Below are 20,128 nucleotides of genomic sequence, written 5' to 3'. Positions count from 1 at the left end.
ATGGCACTGATTTGGATAGACGTTCTTCATAGATGGCGTTCAAGGTGCTTAGGTTATACACTCTGTTGTGGTTATCCTCAGCTGATTACAAAGTTAGCTGTTTTGATTCACAGATTTGGATAGACGTTCTTCATAGATGGCGTTCAAGGTGCTTAGGTTATATGCTCTGTTGTGGTTATCCTCAGCTGATTGCAAAGTTAGCTGTTTTGATTCACAGATTTGGATAGACGTTCTTCATAGATGGCGTTCAAGGTGCTTAGGTTATATACTCTGTTGTGGTTATCCTCAGCTGATTGCAAAGTTAGCTGTTTTGATTACGTCTTTATACTTTTTGGTTTAAATAGAAATACGATTAATGTATAGCCTGTTCTATAATTAATTATATATTATTATTGTATCTTATCTCAATTTTTTTTTTGCCTACAATATTATTGGGTGTTGGTGTTAAAATTATGGTTGAGTGTCGTGGATGTGAGTTAATACTTATAAACTGGGATTTTTCCCCGTTTCCTATCTGAACTTAAATTTGAAAAGACTCTTCTAGTTATTTTTTCAATGCTTAAATCAGTATAATGAATCAGTTAACATAGAAACTCATCTCAGTAAATCAGTCATTGTAGAAGAGAATCTCAGTAAGTCAGTCACTGCAGAAGCGAAACTCAGTAAATCAGTCAATACAGGAACTAAATTTAGTAATTCAGTCACTAAAGAAAACTCAGTAAATCACTCAGTCACTACAAGTGCAGCACTTGAAGAAGCCGAACAATTTTTTTTTTTTTAACTTAAATGACAACCGAATATTTTAGGAAGTTTCAGCCTGTAAGAAATACAGATCACGTACAATAAGATCGTTTCGTGTCAACGAACAGATTTCGTGTTTCCTAGAAAATCTACTTTAATGAAGTCACTGTTTTTGATTGCTTCATCTATTAGTTCCATTCAGCTTTCATTTTAGTTTACAGAAAAAGTAAGTATTTGAAATGAGTTTAAGATTCTGGAGATTTTATGATGTTAATTTCAACTGTTATATGGCATTGCAGGACTATCAATTATGCCAATATACTCTAAATCCTTGAATCCTAAATCTGAAAGGGACTTTTAGCACGTCTAATATGCTAGTAATATTATGACTATTTAAGAAAACTAAACGTATGTAGTAAATTTGACTTTTATAATTGTAATAACTGTAGTAATTTGTAGGAGTGTTTATACTAGATTTAATTTAAGTAAATTAAAACTAAAATACCAAATCGCACTAAAAACTTACCAATAAAACTGAACATGATTCAATGTTTGCATATAGGGGCATACTAGCACTCCGCCACTTGATAAAAGGCCAATTTTAATGAGCTGTAATATGGTATTAATGAAGCTCCCATGCGATGATAGTAGTCCAGACAATGGCCTGCTCACTATGCCACCAAATCAATACTTTCATTACTGTTAATCTATTCACATCGAAATTGTGTTTATATCTATCGTAAAGTGCACGCAAAGGATATTGTATGTTTAGAAATACGCTTTGTTGCTTGTTGGTCTTTAGTCTCCAAACATTTTGGCACAGATTTGGATAGAGGTTCTTCATAAATGGCGTTCAAGGTGCTTAGGTTATATACTCTGTTGTGGTTATCCTCAGCTGATTGCAAAAAGAGCTGTTTTGATTACGTCTTTATACTTTTTGGTTTAAATAGAAATACGATTAATGTATAGCCTGTTCTATAATTAATTAAACTGTATAAATATTAACTTTTATTATTATTATTTTTAAATTATGGTTATACATATCTACTCAATTGATTGCAAAGTAAGCTCTGTTTTGATGATTTTTTTTTTGTATATATACAATTTGGTTTAAATACAATTTCGGTTAGTTTATGGGCTTTTCTATAATTAATTAAATTGTGCATTATCTTTTTTTTTTTTTGCCTACAATATTATTGGATTGTTTGGTCAGTACAGACATTGAATTTTTGTTGAATTCCTCTTATAATCCTTGGTTCAGGAATATTTCTTCCTTTGGGTTACCTGAGAATTATTTAGCTCTAAAATGTCGCATAAATAAGATCAGATTGATGAGCCAGATCAGGTTGAGGCACGTATGAGGCACTCCCGAATTATTTGTGGTGAAATGCGCTACATATTTTCTGAAGAGAAACCTTGCGAGCTCTGCCAATCCCACCCCAGCCAGATCCTTACTCCACTTTCTTTTCCATTGTAAACGGCTATCTACCCTCAGATCAAAATATATTTCTAAGTACATAATATCTGCAAATGAGTTAGAAAATTTAATAAATCTGTTATCCTCTATTAGACTGAAATTAATAATATGTATCTTTTTGTTGTGATGAGCCTAAAATGTAAATGATCTTTATTTTGAAGTTTTTGTATTATATTCTGTAATATATTATTTATTCTATTATGGTTATAAATTTATGTCTGTATATTTATTTTTATATGGGTGAATTAATTAATATTTTAATGTAAACGTTTTTTTATTTTTTCTTTCGTTTGGTTATCATGTTTATTGAGGGTATTTATTTTTTTTCCTTATTACTGATTTTAGGCGGAAGCTTTATATTCTTTTAATCATTATAGTTGTTTTCAATTTATTAATTTTCTTCAATACTGATTTATGATTTATTGTTTTTTTTCTAGTTTTGTATGCTTTTTATTTATTTATTTTCTTTTGTGTGAAGTTAAACACAACTCCTTGCTTATTTATACTTTTAATTAAAGCAATAAAATTTATTATTATTATATTATTGGATTGTTGTTGTTTAAATTATTGTTGATTGTTCTGGATGTGTTAATACTTTTAAAATTGGCATTTTCTTTCCGTTTTCTAACTGAACAGATTTAAAGAACTCGAAAATTCATTTACACATGCCTTATGTTTACAAACACGTACTTATTTTAAACATTTGTGGTGTGTATCTACTTCTATGTAGGTATCAAGGCAAGGAATTCTTTATTTAGTGCGACTTATAAGCTATTAAATTATAATTTAAAAGATGAAGCAGCTTACTTTAATAACAATTTCAATATAAATGATATAAGCCTAATTATAAAGATAAGAGCCGAGTTATTAAATTTAAATTATAAAAGGTACAATAGTGAAAGTCCACAAATATGTTCAATGTGTAATACAAAAGAATTAGAGTCTGTATTTCATTGTATGGCGACGTGTCCTATATTGAAAGAATTCAGAAGAATTTATTTCAATGAGGATTTTTTGTCAATGGCCCAATTAGAGGAATACTTAAACGGAAAGAAGTGGGATTTAGTATTGAAATATTGTAGGATGGCTCTTAAGTATAGGCAACAACTTGTGGCTGAATTTAATTTTATTTAAGTTTCTATCTAGTTCTGTGTTATTGTAGCATAAGGTTTATATTAGACCAGAAAATGATTCTAAGTTATTTTGTAGGAAAAAATGTATTTATATTTTTCTGTTTTCTGAAAAATTACCCCTCTCCCCTGATGGTTTTATACCAAGGGTATCTGTCCTTATGTATATTTATAAATAAAGACAGCTTATTATTATTATATTATTATTACCTACTTCTATGTAATAACTTATTTCAATTAAGTATTTTGTTTTAAAAACTGTAGCTTAACAAAATATTTTAAATTTAGTAAAGTATGAAGGTTGGGATAAAAATAATGGATCAGTTAATAGTAGTCAGAATTTCCTAACTTCTCATTATGGAAAGAATACTTTCATTTCTTCTTCTTTGGATTAATAAAGGATTGCCTTTGTAAGGAGAGGGAGATTAAAGTTAGTTACTGTGGAACTGTGCTGCCAGAATATAGATCAAATTTAAGAAATGTCGAGAAGAATACTAGAGGTTGAGTTAAATATTGTAGCACTGTGTAATACTGTATGTGAGATGTTACTCTTCGGACAAGAGTAAACCTTCGGCTACGAAACTATGAAACCATTTTATAAAAACTAATTTTTCTGACTTGAAGGACCTCAAAACATTTCTGGTAAAAATGCTATTTCGAAAATTACCCAGTAAAAGAAAGAAAAAATGAGTAATGGTGTAGAACCATAGAACCGGCTAGGAGAACGGATACTTGCTAACTTCTCTATAAAATCCATTTGAAGTTCGCTTTTCAAAAAGAATTGTGTGTTGAAATTGAAGGCAGATGAGCTAACGGGGCATTTCCGATTGGTATAAGCGGTTAACTTGAGCAAAAAAAAAAGGTGTTTTGCATTTTATTTATTCATTTTGAACTTTGAACATCACGAATTCATTCTGATGCACTTTGCTAAACTGGAGCTTAGATTGGTCAATTTCACAAAACACTTTATTTCAGCAAGAGACTTACTTTTACGTCAGGCTAAAGAAATAAATTAGAAGAATCTGATAGCATTGAACTAATTTTACATCAGTCCCTTTATCCAGACTTTGTTTCGTCCCATTGCCATTGGTTTTGGTTCATTGCATGCATTATTTTTTTTTTTTTAATTTTATTTTGAGGAGGAAAAATTTATAATTTCACCGAAGTTGCAGTAGATAATTTGAATTGTTTCATCGAGAGATTCAACTGCTGGATGAAAAAGAGTTTACAATAGTCAATCACAGAAGGCAACATTTTGAACGTTATTCGAAAATTGTTTATTTTGTTACGAATCCTATTATTTTGTAAATATTCGAATTAAAAAGTAAAAAAAGGATCAGTTATTACATGGGCAGTGTAGAGCAATTGAAGAGCTTGATGCCAAAAGTTTACATTTTTTTCAGAAAATGTGTTTAGAGGCGCCCCCTATTGTACGTTCAATTCTACATCTTTTGGTGCATGAACGAGTCTTTATGCAGACTCGTTTATTATTATTTATTCTCTGACCTAGGTTAGATTTGGAGCAAAAGTGAGTTTTCTACTGCAGATAACTTTCTTTTGCTCCAAACAGAAAAGATGACGCCAGCAATCAAACACAAATTTTTGTATTAGGTTTATTTAATGTTTATATTAGGTAGATATTATTTTTCTTTTTGACAGGCATAATAATATATCTAACATTCGCTTCGACAAGGCACAAAATGCCACTTAAAAGCTCAAAAACAAGAAATCTGTTGACTAAAGTACCTAATATGTACTCAAGTTTTACTGAAAATTATGATTGTGGTGGAAAAAAGGGTTAGCTGCAAAATAACTTTCGCTTATAGCAAGCTTAAAGAATGCCCTAGAAAGTTTAAATTGAGCCCCAAATGACCCCCATCACAATATATTAACTAATCCTTATAGCAGACACAACATAAGGAATACATCTTAAAGCATATTTTTAGTTTTTTGTCCCTACTAAAATTTTTAAAAAACTGTAGATAACTCCTTTTTGCACCAAGCTCTTCAATTATGCAGTCACGAATCATATCTAGAAGAAATTCTTACCTTGTTGTGTTATACAAGTCTCAAAGTAATCTTACTTAAACCGGTTAAGGACAGACTCACTATGGTATTTACTAGCTAACTGTACAAATGTCGCACGTTGTTTATTAGTTACTTTAGTAACCACCATGAGCTCAATACTTACTGTGACTTATTGAAGAAACACCTTGCTGCTGTTTAGAAATGTTGCTCACAAAAGTTTGTACTCAGGGGGATTGTTCAATTAATGTTCAAAAACTTTCTACAATTTTTCTTATTTGAGATTTGTTTTTTTTTTTTTTGATCACAGATTTTACCCAAAATTCTACTTTTTTAAATTATTATTTCAGGTAACTGAAAACATTCGGTGAAATCTCAATTTGGAAAGTTTGACTTAAAACTGAAATGTGCAAATCAATAATTTTACTGAAATATAAAACTTGTAGATTGTTGTTCATTATTTTTGGTGACTGATTCATACTATTAAAACTTGTGCATTTTCTTCTTCTAATTGGTCAAGAACTGCCGTCTAGCCGTATCTAAGTCTTCAACTAGTTCAAGATGAATGCGATTCGTCGTTGCTTTTATATCAGCATCTTAGCACTGACTAAAGTAGCATTGAAAAACTGCAAAATTGCGATACTTCTTTTTATAAGGGGCAAAAGAAAGTAAAAAAAAATAATAATAGAAATAAGATGAAATTATGTGAGTGTAAAAGTAGGTTAAGCGAAGCGAATAGCCAACATATTTTTAATTTTGCATTCATCAAATTAAAATAAAATGCAAGGCCAAGACAGGGAATCAAACCACAATACATCTTAGCTTGACGATTCCCGTTTATTAACCTTTCGGTTGACGTGGCTCCTGAATTGTGTTAATTTTTGGCAAAGTAGAAACCATAGCTTGCGAAATATTTAATGTGCAGACACAGCCTGGTGGTTTGCATTTTGCTGCCACTTGTGTAGAACTCGAAAAGCTTGATGTTCATTCCAAGTGGGGTTAACTAGTTCTTTGTTGATTGTAGCGGCTATCCGGTATAGATGATTCCAATATGGATTTGTTACTGTTACAAAAAACAAAAAACAAAGAAAGTGATGAAATGTTTTTTCCTTTTTAAATTAAAATTTTATTTATTCTTAGTCAGCACATAAATTGTTTTCTTTCCTTCTAAAATATATATACATATATTACTTCTTCATATATGTATATATATTTAACCTGACATTGTATTTTTTGAAAATAAAAATATCTTTATAAGGATCACTATATTACAATTTAACATCCAATAGGGTTGTTGAGAGGAGCAACTATCAGATGCAACAGGGATATTTATTTCATTTGTTTACATTTAATACTGTTAACAATAATTTTAAACAATAAAACAAAATCAATAAAAAGGAATAAAACACTTCTTACAGAATGTATTAGAAGTTGAGCCTCTAACCAAGACGAAGAAAATTACTTGAAATTTTTGGTTTTATTCTTGGCTTCATTGAAATAGAAGGTAGAAGGGAAAATTCTGGCGCTACAATGATATTTGGATCCAGTTCTGGTGGACAGAAATCTTGTTGATGTTGATGGGTATCTTCTTTAGTAAAAGTCTGTTGGCAGACACCTTCGTGGCATTCTTCCTGGATTTTTTGCTCATCCATGTAAATTGGTGACCTCTTACTCTTAGACATATCGCCCATTTCGTTGTCATCTGAGGAAGCTCTGCAAAATATCAGAATTGATTCAATATTAAGTTAAAGAGTAAACGATATAGTAGGTTAATGATGATGGTAGTTAATTTTTTTCCTCCCACTAAAATTTATGATTGGTTGTTTCAACCATCTATAAAATTCAGTTCAACAAAAAGAAGAAAAAAGAAATTTATAATTAGGTTTGATTTCAGAATTCAAAGAGTGATTTTTCCAGAAATCTACCTAAGTAATTGTTGTTCATTATTTTTGGTGACTGAATCATAGTTTCAATAGGATGAAAAAAATAATTGTCATTTCAGCCGTGATACATTTATTCTGCCGAGCTTTCGACCTAGGGACTAGGTCATCTACAAGGCTAGTTTACAAAGTAATATTTTTAAATTACAAAGTATGTCTTTTGTCTTGTCTGTTCATGGACTCCCATAAATGTATCACGACTGAAATGGCAATTATTTTTTTATCCTACCTAAGTATGTATATGTATTAAGCTTAGGCCTCGAGATAAAAGACATCATTTTCTATAGTTGGACGCCCCAGAAGCTAAGCAAATGAAAAACCTAATCGAATCACATTCTGACTGCCGAAACTATGAGTATGCTTCAATTCACAACCAATAACTTGAACCATCAATAACTTTAGAAACACCAGCACCAGAATTAGTATTTAAATATCTCAGAGTTTTAGTTTGTCCAGATTGTCCAAATGGTCATCATCAGAAAGATTTTTAAAGTTAAAGAAACTGGTTACTACTTAGAATTCCATTCTCAGGCAAAAAAAGAAAAAGCTGTGGAAGGAAAAAGAAAATTTTGAACTATTTTTAAAGTAGGTGTCAAATTTATGAGAATCACAGATTCAGATAGTAAATAAATGAATTTCAAAGAAGTTATTGGTCTTGAGAAAATGTTTTTTTTAAATAGTAAGTTACGGATCCATAGTAGTTATGAGCAGATAAGGACTCTAGGATCCAATGAATTTTTAAAGGTAAGATAACAGAAATTGGTTGCCTTATTCAATAAAAAATTCATTCTAGAAGTCTGTTTTCAGCTATGTCAACATAATGGGGAGTAAGAGATGTCTGAAAATGTACCTTAAGTACAGTCAATGTACCTTTTTATAGTCAAAACTTGCCCACGGACCCCTAAGTGAAAAAGCTACATAAATGCATAGTATAAAAATTACAAATTTAAAAAAGCATTTTGTTGAAGAAGTATTTATTGAAATTATAACTTTTGTTTAAGATAAAATTAAAATAAATTAATAATTTGGATGAACGTGATGAGATGTTATGAGTATATTTATATCCGGCTCAATGTTTGTGAGTAGCAACCGCAAATCCCCACGAGCAATCTTTGGTTCAGATCTGCATGAAGAGCCGTTAAGCGTTCGACAGTGAGCAAGAAAAATCTTCATCTCTATTTGAGAGATTCAAGAAACTGAGAACATTCTACTCTTCCCAAGTTTTGTTTTTACAGAAAACGTTTTGCAACAAACGCACATATAACGCTTTTAGTTTTGATTAAATTTAATTGGACACCTTGTTAGTTTCTAATTTCCATAATAATAAAAATGGATCACAGTTATATTATTTTATATTGAACCATGCGCGGACCCCCAAATCAATTTTATTTTCCACGGACCCCCTGAATGATACCGGAGACCCCAGGGGGTCCGTAGGGACCTCTTTGGGAACCACTGCTTAAGTTCCACAACTGAGGGAAGGTTGTATAATGCGGCTTTTGAGTAAGTGAATTGAAGAGTATTTGGTAGAGAGATAGATAGAAATCAATGGAAAGTAAACTTTCAGTAATTTAAAAAAAAATGAGTTACAAAATTAGAATAGAATAAAAATGATTAGCTTCAAAATCAAGTGAAGCTCCTGACAAGGGCCAGTGCAATTTGAACGAAATCTTTCTTGACTTTCTACTTCGAAGTATTATTGGTTCCCTACATGAAGAGCTCTTTAAGGCTGCTGAAAGCTGAACACCCTATATACAGATAAACCTTATTCACTGCTTAATAGAAATAAATTTTAAGTAAAAAATTTGCCACTAACCTGCCAAATCTGATGAAGTTGTCACTTTTATCAGATAAACGTTGCCGTCCTAGCCTGTTCAATGCTTTGTCACGACGATCTTTAGGCAGTATTTCCTCAATTTCATCACCACTTCGTCCGAATCGCATAAAATTATCATTACCACGGCCAAATCTTATAAAATTATCCTTTATTCTTCCAAACCTCATAAAATTATCTTTTGATCGACCAAATCTTATAAAATTATCTTTTGCTCTGTTCGATAGCGCGATTTTTTCATTGTCGCGTCCAAATCTCATAAAATTGTCTCGAGCCCTGTCAAACCTGCAAAAAAAAGAAAAAAAAAGTGACAATTATCATGGAATAAGTTTCATGAAAAAAAAACTTTTAATTCCAACCTTTCGATTTAAAGTTTAATTTATCCCTTGTACAACTAATTGCTAATTGTCTGTGTAAAATAATGAAAATAGACTTTTCTACTCGCAGTTTCATTTTCATTTTTTTTAGTTTCGAACAGTTTTGAATGTTTTATAACCAGTTTGGTTTTGTTTATCAGCAGCCATGTGCTTCTCAGTTTAGGAAATGGCAGAATTGTGAGAAAACGTAAATTTCCCCATTACTTAAAAAGAACGAATCTTTAATTTTTCCTATTTGCCCGTATATTAGCGTATTAACACTAAAAATTATGTTAAAAAAAATAATTAATATTCTGAATTTTTTTATGGTAGATTTTTTTTATTGCATAATTTGATTATTCATCAAATACCTTCTGGAGAAAAATTATTAAAAAAAATTAAATTGTATTTTTCTTAGACATAAATAGCAATTCATAATCTACAAATCACAGTGATGTATAGAGATTTGAAATGTAAGTAAACGTTTAATCCAGTGACGGTAAATAAAACTACGGATGTTCGAATGCTGTAAGTCTGATTCTTTGTTACGTATTAGGTTCAAAGATACGTAATGCTTTTTGAATACCAAATACCAAATACCAAATAATTTTGAAATCAATTAAATAATACAAAAAGTGCTATTGACCTTAATAAGGTGGGATCGTATTGACTGAGTTGGTCAACTCCAGCTGACCTTCCAGATCGTTTTGAGTTCTCTAAGTCTAGATAATTTGAATTGTACGCAGTTGGAAATTGTTGAAGTGCCGGTGATGATCTACCAAATCTCATAAAATTTTTCTCTAACGGCGATCTCCTGATGAGCGGGTCGACTAAAGGGCTTCTAATTCTGCTATCGGTGCCGGCGTTCACGCAGCACTGTCCATGTATCAGTAGCCAAGCGCCTACAAGCATGCCTCCAAACATCATGTACCTGTCCATCAAAAGTATTAGCTTTTACAATTGGATTAAATTATTTATTCTACCACAGTTAATTTAAGGATTCTCTCAGGGCAGTTACTCCTCAGTTTTCCACATAGAAAATTTTGCATTTAGTAAGACTTGAGCTGGAGAGGTGTATTAATATAAGGAGAGCCAGCCTGTGGTAAAAGCGATAGCAGCTTTAAAAACATCCTCAGCCCACCGTAGGAAGCCTCTGAAGCAGCTTTCCCGAAGCAGTAAGGTGTTTGAACGCACACTCAGTTGCAGAACCAGCTAGAATGAGGAAATCTAAAAGAAGTAAAAACTTAACTCGACTTCCCCTACGTGTCGTTAATCAGCGTACTGTTATTCATTAACTTTAGAAAGAGAAAAAGACAGGTTTAGACATGAATATCAAAAAGTGGGATCGCGGATAAATGACATATCCAGTCATTCTCTTCACTCATATCGCATATCATGGTTAAATAAAAAAGTCGATAGACAGTCGATAGAAAAGAATCGATAGAAATCATAGGGCGTAACAAGTCAGTACGAATGTGATAGTCACGATTTAAAATAGGAACATGGATTCTTTTATAAAAATAGTTCCTTACATGACCCTTCAGGGGAATGTTTAATCAGCAATCACTTATATCGCATATCATTGTTAAATAAAAAATTCGATAGATAGTCGATAGAAAAGAATCGATAGAAATCATAGGGCGTAACAAGTCAGTACGAATGTGATAGTCACGATTTAAAATAGGAACATGGATTCTTTTATAAAAATAGTTCCTTTCATGACCCTTCAGGGGAATGTTTAATCAGCAATCACTTATATCGCATATCATTGTTAAATAAAAAATTCGATAGATAGTCGATAGAAAAGAATCGATAGAAATCATAGGGCGTAACAAGTCAGTACGAATGTGATAGTCACGATTTAAAATAGGAACATGGATTCTTTTATAAAAATAGTTCCTTACATGACCCTTCAGGGGAATGTTTAATCAGCAATCACTTATATCGCATATCATTGTTAAATAAAAAATTCGATAGATAGTCGATAGAAAAGAATCGATAGAAATCATAGGGCGTAACAAGTCAGTACGAATGTGATAGTCACGATTTAAAATAGGAACATGGATTCTTTTATAAAAATAGTTCCTTTCATGACCCTTCAGGGGAATGTTTAATCAGCAATCACTTATATCGCATATCATTGTTAAATAAAAAATTCGATAGATAGTCGATAGAAAAGAATCGATAGAAATCATAGGGCGTAACAAGTCAGTACGAATGTGATAGTCACGATTTAAAATAGGAACATGGATTCTTTTATAAAAATAGTTCCTTACATGACCCTTCAGGGGAATGTTTAATCAGCAATCACTTATATCGCATATCATTGTTAAATAAAAAATTCGATAGATAGTCGATAGAAAAGAATCTTTTTTTTTTTTTTTTTTTTTTTTGGCGCATCAACAGCTGAGGTCATTAGCGCCCGGAGCTTTTTCCAGTGCACTGCCGGCCTCCGGACAGTGTTCTCTCGTTACAGACAACACTGTCCATCACCGGACAGTGAGCTGTAAGAAGCTCCTAGGAAGAGAAAATCTAAGGGTCAGCTGCTGGATTCGAACCCGGGACCTCCGCGTGGGAGTCCAGTATGCTAACCTCATAGCTAATCCCTTCCCTTTAGAAAAGAATCGATAGAAATCATAGGGTTGAATGAGGGTCTCCAGTTACATACACCACAACTCAAACAATATATCGCTTTTGTTCTTAATTCTATAAATGAAAATTCACTCTAGTTATGATCGAAGAGATGGCTAACCTTTGATGGTCTTCAGCTGTTGGATGGCGCCCTTCAGACAGAAAAATAACCCCTGATATAACTTTGATAATCTGTCTATTATATTAATATTTTTTATATTATAAATTATAGATTATATTTAAGTATAAACTAATATGTCTAGTTATTATTTCACGTCTCCCCAATGAAATGTAATATAGAAATGACAAAATCATTTTACTAATCAGCGTATCATTGTTAAATAAAAAAGTCGATAGATAGTCGATAGAAAACAATCGATAGAAATCATAGGGTGTAACAAAAGTACGAATGTGATAGTCATGATTTCAAATAGGAACATGGATTCTTTTATAAAAATAGTTTCTTACATGAACCTTGAAATACTTAAGGGGATGTTTAAGGGAAAATGTGGAGAAAATCTGAAAAATCAAATCCTTTTTTCCCCCAAAAAAACTCTTCGTGTTTCGGCAAGAATGAGCACCTGGCTCATTAAATAAGGAACAATTTAGGTTATGTGTGGTTAAGACAGAATGTTGCTAAGTTAATTGCTGCAAATGCTGTAGCTTGTTCTGATAGATTTATTTTCAGTCAAAACTAAAGCAAACTTCAGTAAAACGTCAATGTTTAAGGAAATTTATCAGTTAGAATCGTAATACACCCAGTAAAATGGTAAGCAGTAGTAAATTAAAACCAATTAAACGTATGTTTGATAGGTCAGATCAATAGAGAATGGTGCGGATTATATCTATATTAGGTCAAATAAAATCTTTTTATCCGGCTTAGTGGGCTACTGGACAAGTGATGTACGCTGAGCTCTTAGGGCCGGCCGAGCTGAACAATGGAACTTGTAAGAATGTATGCTCGGCACACAACCAGCCAGCCATTACCTCTTCCACCTTTAATACTTAGACCAAAAGAAACGTAACGAAATAAAGGAGTCTAGAAATGGAGCAATATTGCGGTATTTGCGATGTAGTATCGGTAGAAATGTCATCATCTTCCTAATAGTTAGAGCGTCATTTCATTCTATACAACTTTGTTACTACATTCATTTATTTTTTAGAATTACCATACTTTCATCACGTTCAGCCAATTTATGTAAATATCTTTATCTTTTGGTGTATCTTTGAATGTTGACACAAGATATGAAAACAAATACTTTACAACTTTCAAGTCTTATAAAGTTTTTAATTTTGTTCATTTTAATTTAATAAATACTGTAACATGATTCACTAAACCAAAGAAACATAACTTTTTCAAGAACGATATAAAGCTGTGCAAGCTCAGCAAAGATAGAGCTCCTTCTTTAAACTAAATTAGTTCAGACTTTTTTTAAAAAATAAAATACTGTCAAGTTTTGAAAGCACAGTCCCGACGTTTCAGTCAGTTTATACTTTTAATTCTTTTACGGTTGTTGGATGGAAGTGGTTTTTCTTTTGGGTAAAAAACTAATTGTTGATCCCTTACATCATTTGACTATTAAATTGCTCGACTAATTCTATTTTGCGTAAAAAAATTTCTGGTTAACTATTTTATATTTGCCATTAGTGAAACCAAATTAAAACTATTTGCTAAATATTGACAGTATTGCACAGTTAAATTCTTTTGTTTTTGTTTGTCGTAGATTTAATAAATATGTTTGCAACAGCTAAATCATTTTAAAAACAAAATTATACTATATAGATTGAAATGAAAATGGTACCATGTAATTTATGCTTTAGAAGTTTGTAGATTTAATTCAAAGTTTGTTATTCTGTTAGACTGTTATTAAATGTTATTCCTCAATTAGTTTGTAGATTTTAATTTATGCTTTAGAAGTTTATAGATTTAATTCAAAGTTTGTTATTCTGTTAGACTGCTATTAAATGTTATTCCTCAATTAGTTTGTAGATTTTAATTTATGCTTTAGAAGTTTTTAGATTTAATTCAAAGTTTGTTATTCTGTTAGACTGCTATTAAATGTTATTCCTCAATTAGTTTGTAGATTTTCTTCATCATTTTTTGTTTTTTGTGATGTTTTTTTGTTTACTTATTTTTGAATTTGAATATGGCTATACGCAAAATTTGATCTAATTAAATTACAGAATACTCGTAAATATCTAGCCTCCATTTATTGAAAGGATATTCTCCATAAAATGAATAAATACAATAGTTCTGAAAAAAGAAGTATATTGGCTGAACTAACTAAAAAACTATTTTGTTGAGTCAAAGACTCTACTCAAACAATATCTCGTTTTTGTTTAATATTGTTTTTAACAAAATCGATTTTATTGTAAAGTTTTGATCGAAAATATATAGCAAGCACTTCAATAGGCTTTAGTATTTCGAGAAGTGCCCTCAGACAGTAAAGTGACTCTATGATCATAACTGATATAACTTTGATAATCTGTCTATTGTATTAATCTTTTTTTATATTATTATAGACTATATTTACGTTTAAACTGATAAGTCTAGTAATTATTTAACGTCTATACAATGAAATGTATCATTGTCTTCATTCAATGTGTGCTAATTGTGGAATCATTAGGTAATGTTGTAATTAGTTGTATGATGTTTAGGCGGGTTTGTCTGGATGATATGTTTGCGAGATTGATCATGTGGTTGTATTTGTTTCCGTCATTTATTAGATGATAACTGATCGATCTTGTTGTTGATTTAAATGGTTCTTGTGCTTGGTATGTCCGTATGATTGTTAATATTTCGTTTTCTAATTGTATCAGTTGTTGGTGTGGTATCTTGGTTGTGTGTTGTACTTGAATTAGATAGCGCCGTGCTTTTATTGTCACTATTTTGTTGTTCAGAGTTTGTGTTATTGTTTCTGGAGATGTCTTCCATGGTATATGAGTTGTGGTAGTGCACCATCGATTGAAAAATTCATCTTCTGGTATTTCTTGAGTGCAACGTACGAGGTAGTCTTTTATTTCGTTATCGTTATTTTCTATATAAATATTATATTATGTTATGTCTATGTTATTGTTATAATAATATTATAAAATTGTTTTTACATACCTTCGTTTGATGTTTGTGTTATTCATTTTGTACACTGTTCAGATGTATACTGTGTTTCAACCCCTTTAGGGAAATCTGCAGATGCAGTTAATTTGTTTATTATGTACATAATAATTAATAATTAGGCCCGACGATAGCCGAGCGGTTAGAAGCGATAACCATACAGCTTAAGATATATTATGGAACTGGATTCGATTTCTGGTCTTGACCGCTGATTTATTTAATAAGATTTATTGAGAAATGAATAAATAAACGAATCAGTAAATGAATAAATTAAATAAATAAATGACTGAATAGTAAATGTATAAGTAAATGAAAAAATGAATAAATAATAATAGTACATGACTGCAGCATATTTTATTTTTTTGGGAAAAAATTAATGTCTTCATGAAAATTGAAAATGGAGTAGGTTTTCTGTTTTTTCTTTATTCTACTCCAAAACTGGGAAATAGTATCAGGGAGGATCGAACTGCTGGCAGAAAGATGGTTACATCATTCAATAACAGTTATCTTGTATTGTGAAGATTATTAAATAAATAGAAGCTAATAAAAATGAATTTTTAAAAATTAAAACACTGTCATTAATATAAATACCCCACTAACTTTTATAAATGTTATATTTAGTTAATTGAGAAAACCAAACATACTCTTAGAAGTTCAGCTGGTTTAAGTACGGCATTCAAGAAATGCCACACATATGTGCTAGACCCACACCAATTTAATGCGCCACTTGCTACAAGAAAGGGCCCATTAGATCTGCACCCACACTTGGTAGAAAATGTGACTATTTCCATTCTCTTCAACAAATAAAATCACCTTCCTTTGCATAAGAAAAAAGAAAAAAAATAGCTGCAAGTATGCCAAGCAAATTTCAATCAAAAGAACTTTGAAATTGATGGAGATGTTGCTTGCAAGTAATCAATAATTAATGAGGAATTAATTTAGTGTAATAGTAATCAATCATTACCATTACCAGCTGTGTAATCAATATATCTTAATATACAAAACATTTGGTTGAAGCATTAAGTCTAGGGATAAGGTTAAGATAGTAAGTAACAGCCACACTAGATTTCAGCACATGTCTCAAGTTTGGACGACTTGGCGCTGTCTGTGGCTAAATTTAATGTGATTAGACCAGTGGTTCCCAACCATTTTATGACCAGGAACCATTTTAATATTTTTTTTGTTAGCAGGGACCACAAGGTTCAATATCACAGTAAACTACTTTTAGATTTTAAAAATAAACTTCAATTACGAGGGTCGTTTGACAAGTCCGTGCAAAGTCAGAGAGATAGCACCACTGGCGCGTATCGAGGTTATGTTTAGTTAGTAGCATCTCTTGGAAGAACACACACCAAGTTTCAGCCAGATCGGTCTATTTCTTTGTGTTTGGCATTCGTTTGAATTGAGGAAGTCGAGTGATTTTCAAAAAATAGATGAAAAAGAATTTCGTGTGTTGATTAAACACTACTTTATGAAAGGCAAAACGCCTCAGGAGACTAAAGAGAAGCTTGATAAACATTATGGTGACTCTGCACCTTCGATTAGAACAGTTTATAAGTGGTTTCAAAATTTTCAGAGTGGCCATATGGGCACAAGTGACGCTGAACGTTCTGGACGCCCTGTTGAGGTTACTATTCCAGAAATCATTGATAAAATCCATGATATGGTGATGGATGACAGAAGAGTGAAGGTGCGTGAGATTGCTAGAGCTGTGGGTATCTCGAATGAACGGGTACATAATATTTTGCATCAAGATTTGGACATGACAAAGTTATCCGCAAGATGGGTGCCGCGATTGCTCACGCTTGACCAAAAACGAAATCGTGTGAAGTGTTGCAAGGACGGTTTGCAGCTGTTCCAGAAGAATCCGCAGGACTTTAAGCGTCGTTTCGTCACTGTGGATGAAACATGGATACATCACTACACTCCTGAGAACAAAGAACAATCTAAACAATGGGTTACCAAGGGGGAATCTGCGCCAAAAAAGGCGAAGACCGTTCCTTCGGCCGGAAAGATTATGGCGACTGTCTTTTGGGATTCGCAAGGAATAATCCTCATCGACTATCTGGAAAAGGGTAAAACTATTACAGGTGCATATTATTCATCGTTATTGGACCGTTTGAAAACCGAGCTGCAAGAAAAACGCCCACGATTGGCCCACAAAAAAGTCCTTTTCCATCACGACAACGCACCAGCTCACACCTCAGCAGTTGTGGTCGCAAAATTAATGGAAATAGGGTTCCAACTCGTTTCACATCCCCCCTATTCTCCAGACTTGGCTCCCTCGGACTACTATTTGTTCCCCAATATGAAGAAATGGCTGGCGGGAAAAAGATTTTATTCAAACGAGGAGGTGATTGCAGAAACGAATGGCTATTTTTCAGACTTGGACAAATCCTATTATTCGGAAGGGATCAACAAACTAGAGCAGCGTTGGACGAAGTGTATAAGCCTAAAAGGAGACTATGTTGAAAAATAAAAAAGGTTTACCCCAAAAAATTAAGTAGTTTTTATTTTTGCACGGACTTTTCAAACTACCCGCGTAACATTGTGATTATGTTTTCAGTTATATTAATGTGCTTTTAGAGCTTGCATTTTCTTAACAGGATGGGGTAATCCTGGGATTAATGAGATTGCTCAAAGCGACACGCACATCATCATTTGCTTTTAGTCTACTCTTGGACATGTTTTTAGGCGCTCTACGCTCGCTCGACGTCCCAATCACCGCGCTGTCGCATGTCAGATAAATGTATTAACTATAAATATTAAGTGTTTCGCGGACCATATTTTAGTTCTTGCGGACCACAGGTTGGAAACCACTGGTTTAGACTCTAACTTAGTTATGACTGGCAAAAAAACTTATGATGTAAAAACTTCCAATTTCACTTACAAATTTTAAAAATTTAATTTACAATAATCAATAAAATTTAATGTGATTTAACCAATCTAATTGCATGAGTAGTATTTTTACATAAAATTTTTAAAAGTTAGTATGACGTTTTAAATGAAAGACAACCAAACGATTGTTTGGCAGTTTTATCAAAAACATGGTGTTAAAATAAATAATTATATACATAAAAAATATTAAAATAAAAAATGCACAATTCCAGTGGCGGATGCTCCAGCTATGTTTGCATAGTTAGAAATTAAATGCAAAATTTTGTAACATTTTCTCGCAAGTTTATTCTAAACACTAAATATATTATTTTAATTTAACTGTTCGTAACTTCCGATTATACCAGTGGTGCACCGATAGCGGATTTTTTTTTTTAAAGTAGTATCTACGAGGTCTGTAAATTGAGACTGATTTTTAAAAACTTTTTATTCAAAAAGAATTACAATTCTATATTGTCACCTTCAAAATAACTTCCTTCTGAAGCCACACAGCGCTGGAGACGTTTCTTCCATTCCTCATAGCAGTGCTGGAACTCCGATACTGGAATAGCCTTCAGCTGGTCGGTTACTGATTGTTTTCGACTGTCCCAAAATGAGTTCCCTTGAGGTGATTTTTCAACTTTGGGAAGAGAAAAAAAGTCATAAGGACTCAAGACAGGCGAATAAGGAGGCTGAGGAGCCGCAGGAATGTTTTTACTGGCCAAAAACTCTGTTTATTGAAATTGCTGTGTGACAAGGAGCATTATCGTGATGCAACACTCACTTGTTCTTGCAACACACGAATGACTTTTTTTTTTTATATCCACACGGAATCTTCCACAAAGAGTTTCTACCTCAAGGTCAAACGGTCAATCAACACTTTTACCGAGGAAATCTTGAAAAACTTCGCAATTTCAATAAACGAGTTTTTTGGCCAGTAAAAACATTCCTGTAGCTCCTCAGCCTCCTTATAGCGCCTGACTTGAGTCCTTGTGACTTTTTTTCTCTTCCCGAAGTTGAAAAATCACCTCAAGGGAACTCATTTTGGGGCAGTAGAAAACATTCAAACGTCTGTAACCAACTAGCTGAAAGGCTATTCCAGTATCGGAGTTCGAGCACTGCTATGAGGAGTGGAAGAAACGTCTCCAGCGCTGTGTGGCTTCAGAAGGAAGTTATTTTGAAGGTGACAATATAGAATTGTAATTCTTTATGAATAAAAAAAATTAAAAAAATCAGTCTCATCACCTAATTTACAGACCTCGTATGATAGCATTAAAAAGCATATTTACAATGGAAAGTAGAAATGGGGTCAACATCATGGCTCAATATGAACATCTGTAGCAAATAAATTAATTTTTTTAGGATACGAATATCATTTTGTACCATTTGTGCGTTATTTATAAAAAAAAAAAACGAATCAGTAGAGATGATTTTTTGCTTTGAAATTTAACGATACTCATATCACAGAAGAAACCACTTATGTAGATAAGAAAAACTGGTAAATTACGAGGTCGTTTGAAAAGTCCGTGCAAAGTCAGAGAGATAGCACTACTGGCGCGTATCGAGGTTATGTTTAGTTAGTAGCATCTCTTGGAAGAACACACACCAAGTTTCAGCCAGATCGGTCTATTTCTTTGTGTTTGGCATTCGTTTGAATCGAGGAAGTCGAGTGATTTTCAAAAAATGGATGAAAAAGAATTTCGTGTGTTGATTAAACACTACTTTATGAAAGGCAAAAACGCCTCAGGAGACTAAAGAGAAGCTTGATAAACTTTATGGTGACTCTGCACCTTCGATTAGAACAGTTTATAAGTGGTTTCAAAATTTTCGGAGTGGCCATATGGGCACAAGTGACGCTGAACGTTCTGGACGCCCTGTTGAGGTTACTACTCCAGAAATCATTGATAAAATCCATGATATGGTGATGGATGACAGAAGAGTGAAGGTGCGTGAGATTGCTAGTGCTGTGGGCATCTCGAATGAACGGGTACATAATATTTTGCATCAA

General features: G+C 32.5%; 1 protein-coding gene across 1 annotated transcript in view; it reads right to left on the bottom strand.

Annotated features, from left to right (window-relative positions):
- Positions 1-6,683: 6,683 nt before the first annotated feature.
- The window catches only part of FMRFa (FMRFamide related propeptide), an 81,874-nt gene continuing 68,429 nt past the window's right edge, over positions 6,684-20,128 (bottom strand). The window contains exons 2-4 of the mRNA XM_074143148.1: positions 10,150-10,434; positions 9,130-9,432; positions 6,684-7,086 (exon numbers count right to left, since the gene is read on the bottom strand). Coding sequence (XP_073999249.1) covers positions 6,813-7,086; positions 9,130-9,432; positions 10,150-10,434 — 862 coding nt within the window. The 3' untranslated portion in view covers positions 6,684-6,812. The remainder of the gene's footprint in view (positions 7,087-9,129; positions 9,433-10,149; positions 10,435-20,128) is intronic.

The sequence above is a fragment of the Rhodnius prolixus genome, unplaced genomic scaffold, assembly GCF_049639745.1.
Source record: "Rhodnius prolixus isolate KJV_2025 unplaced genomic scaffold, Rpr scaffold_12, whole genome shotgun sequence".
Taxonomy (NCBI): domain Eukaryota; kingdom Metazoa; phylum Arthropoda; class Insecta; order Hemiptera; family Reduviidae; genus Rhodnius; species Rhodnius prolixus.
Note: the sequence above shows the minus strand (reverse complement) of the source record. Positions and strands in the feature narration are given on the sequence as shown.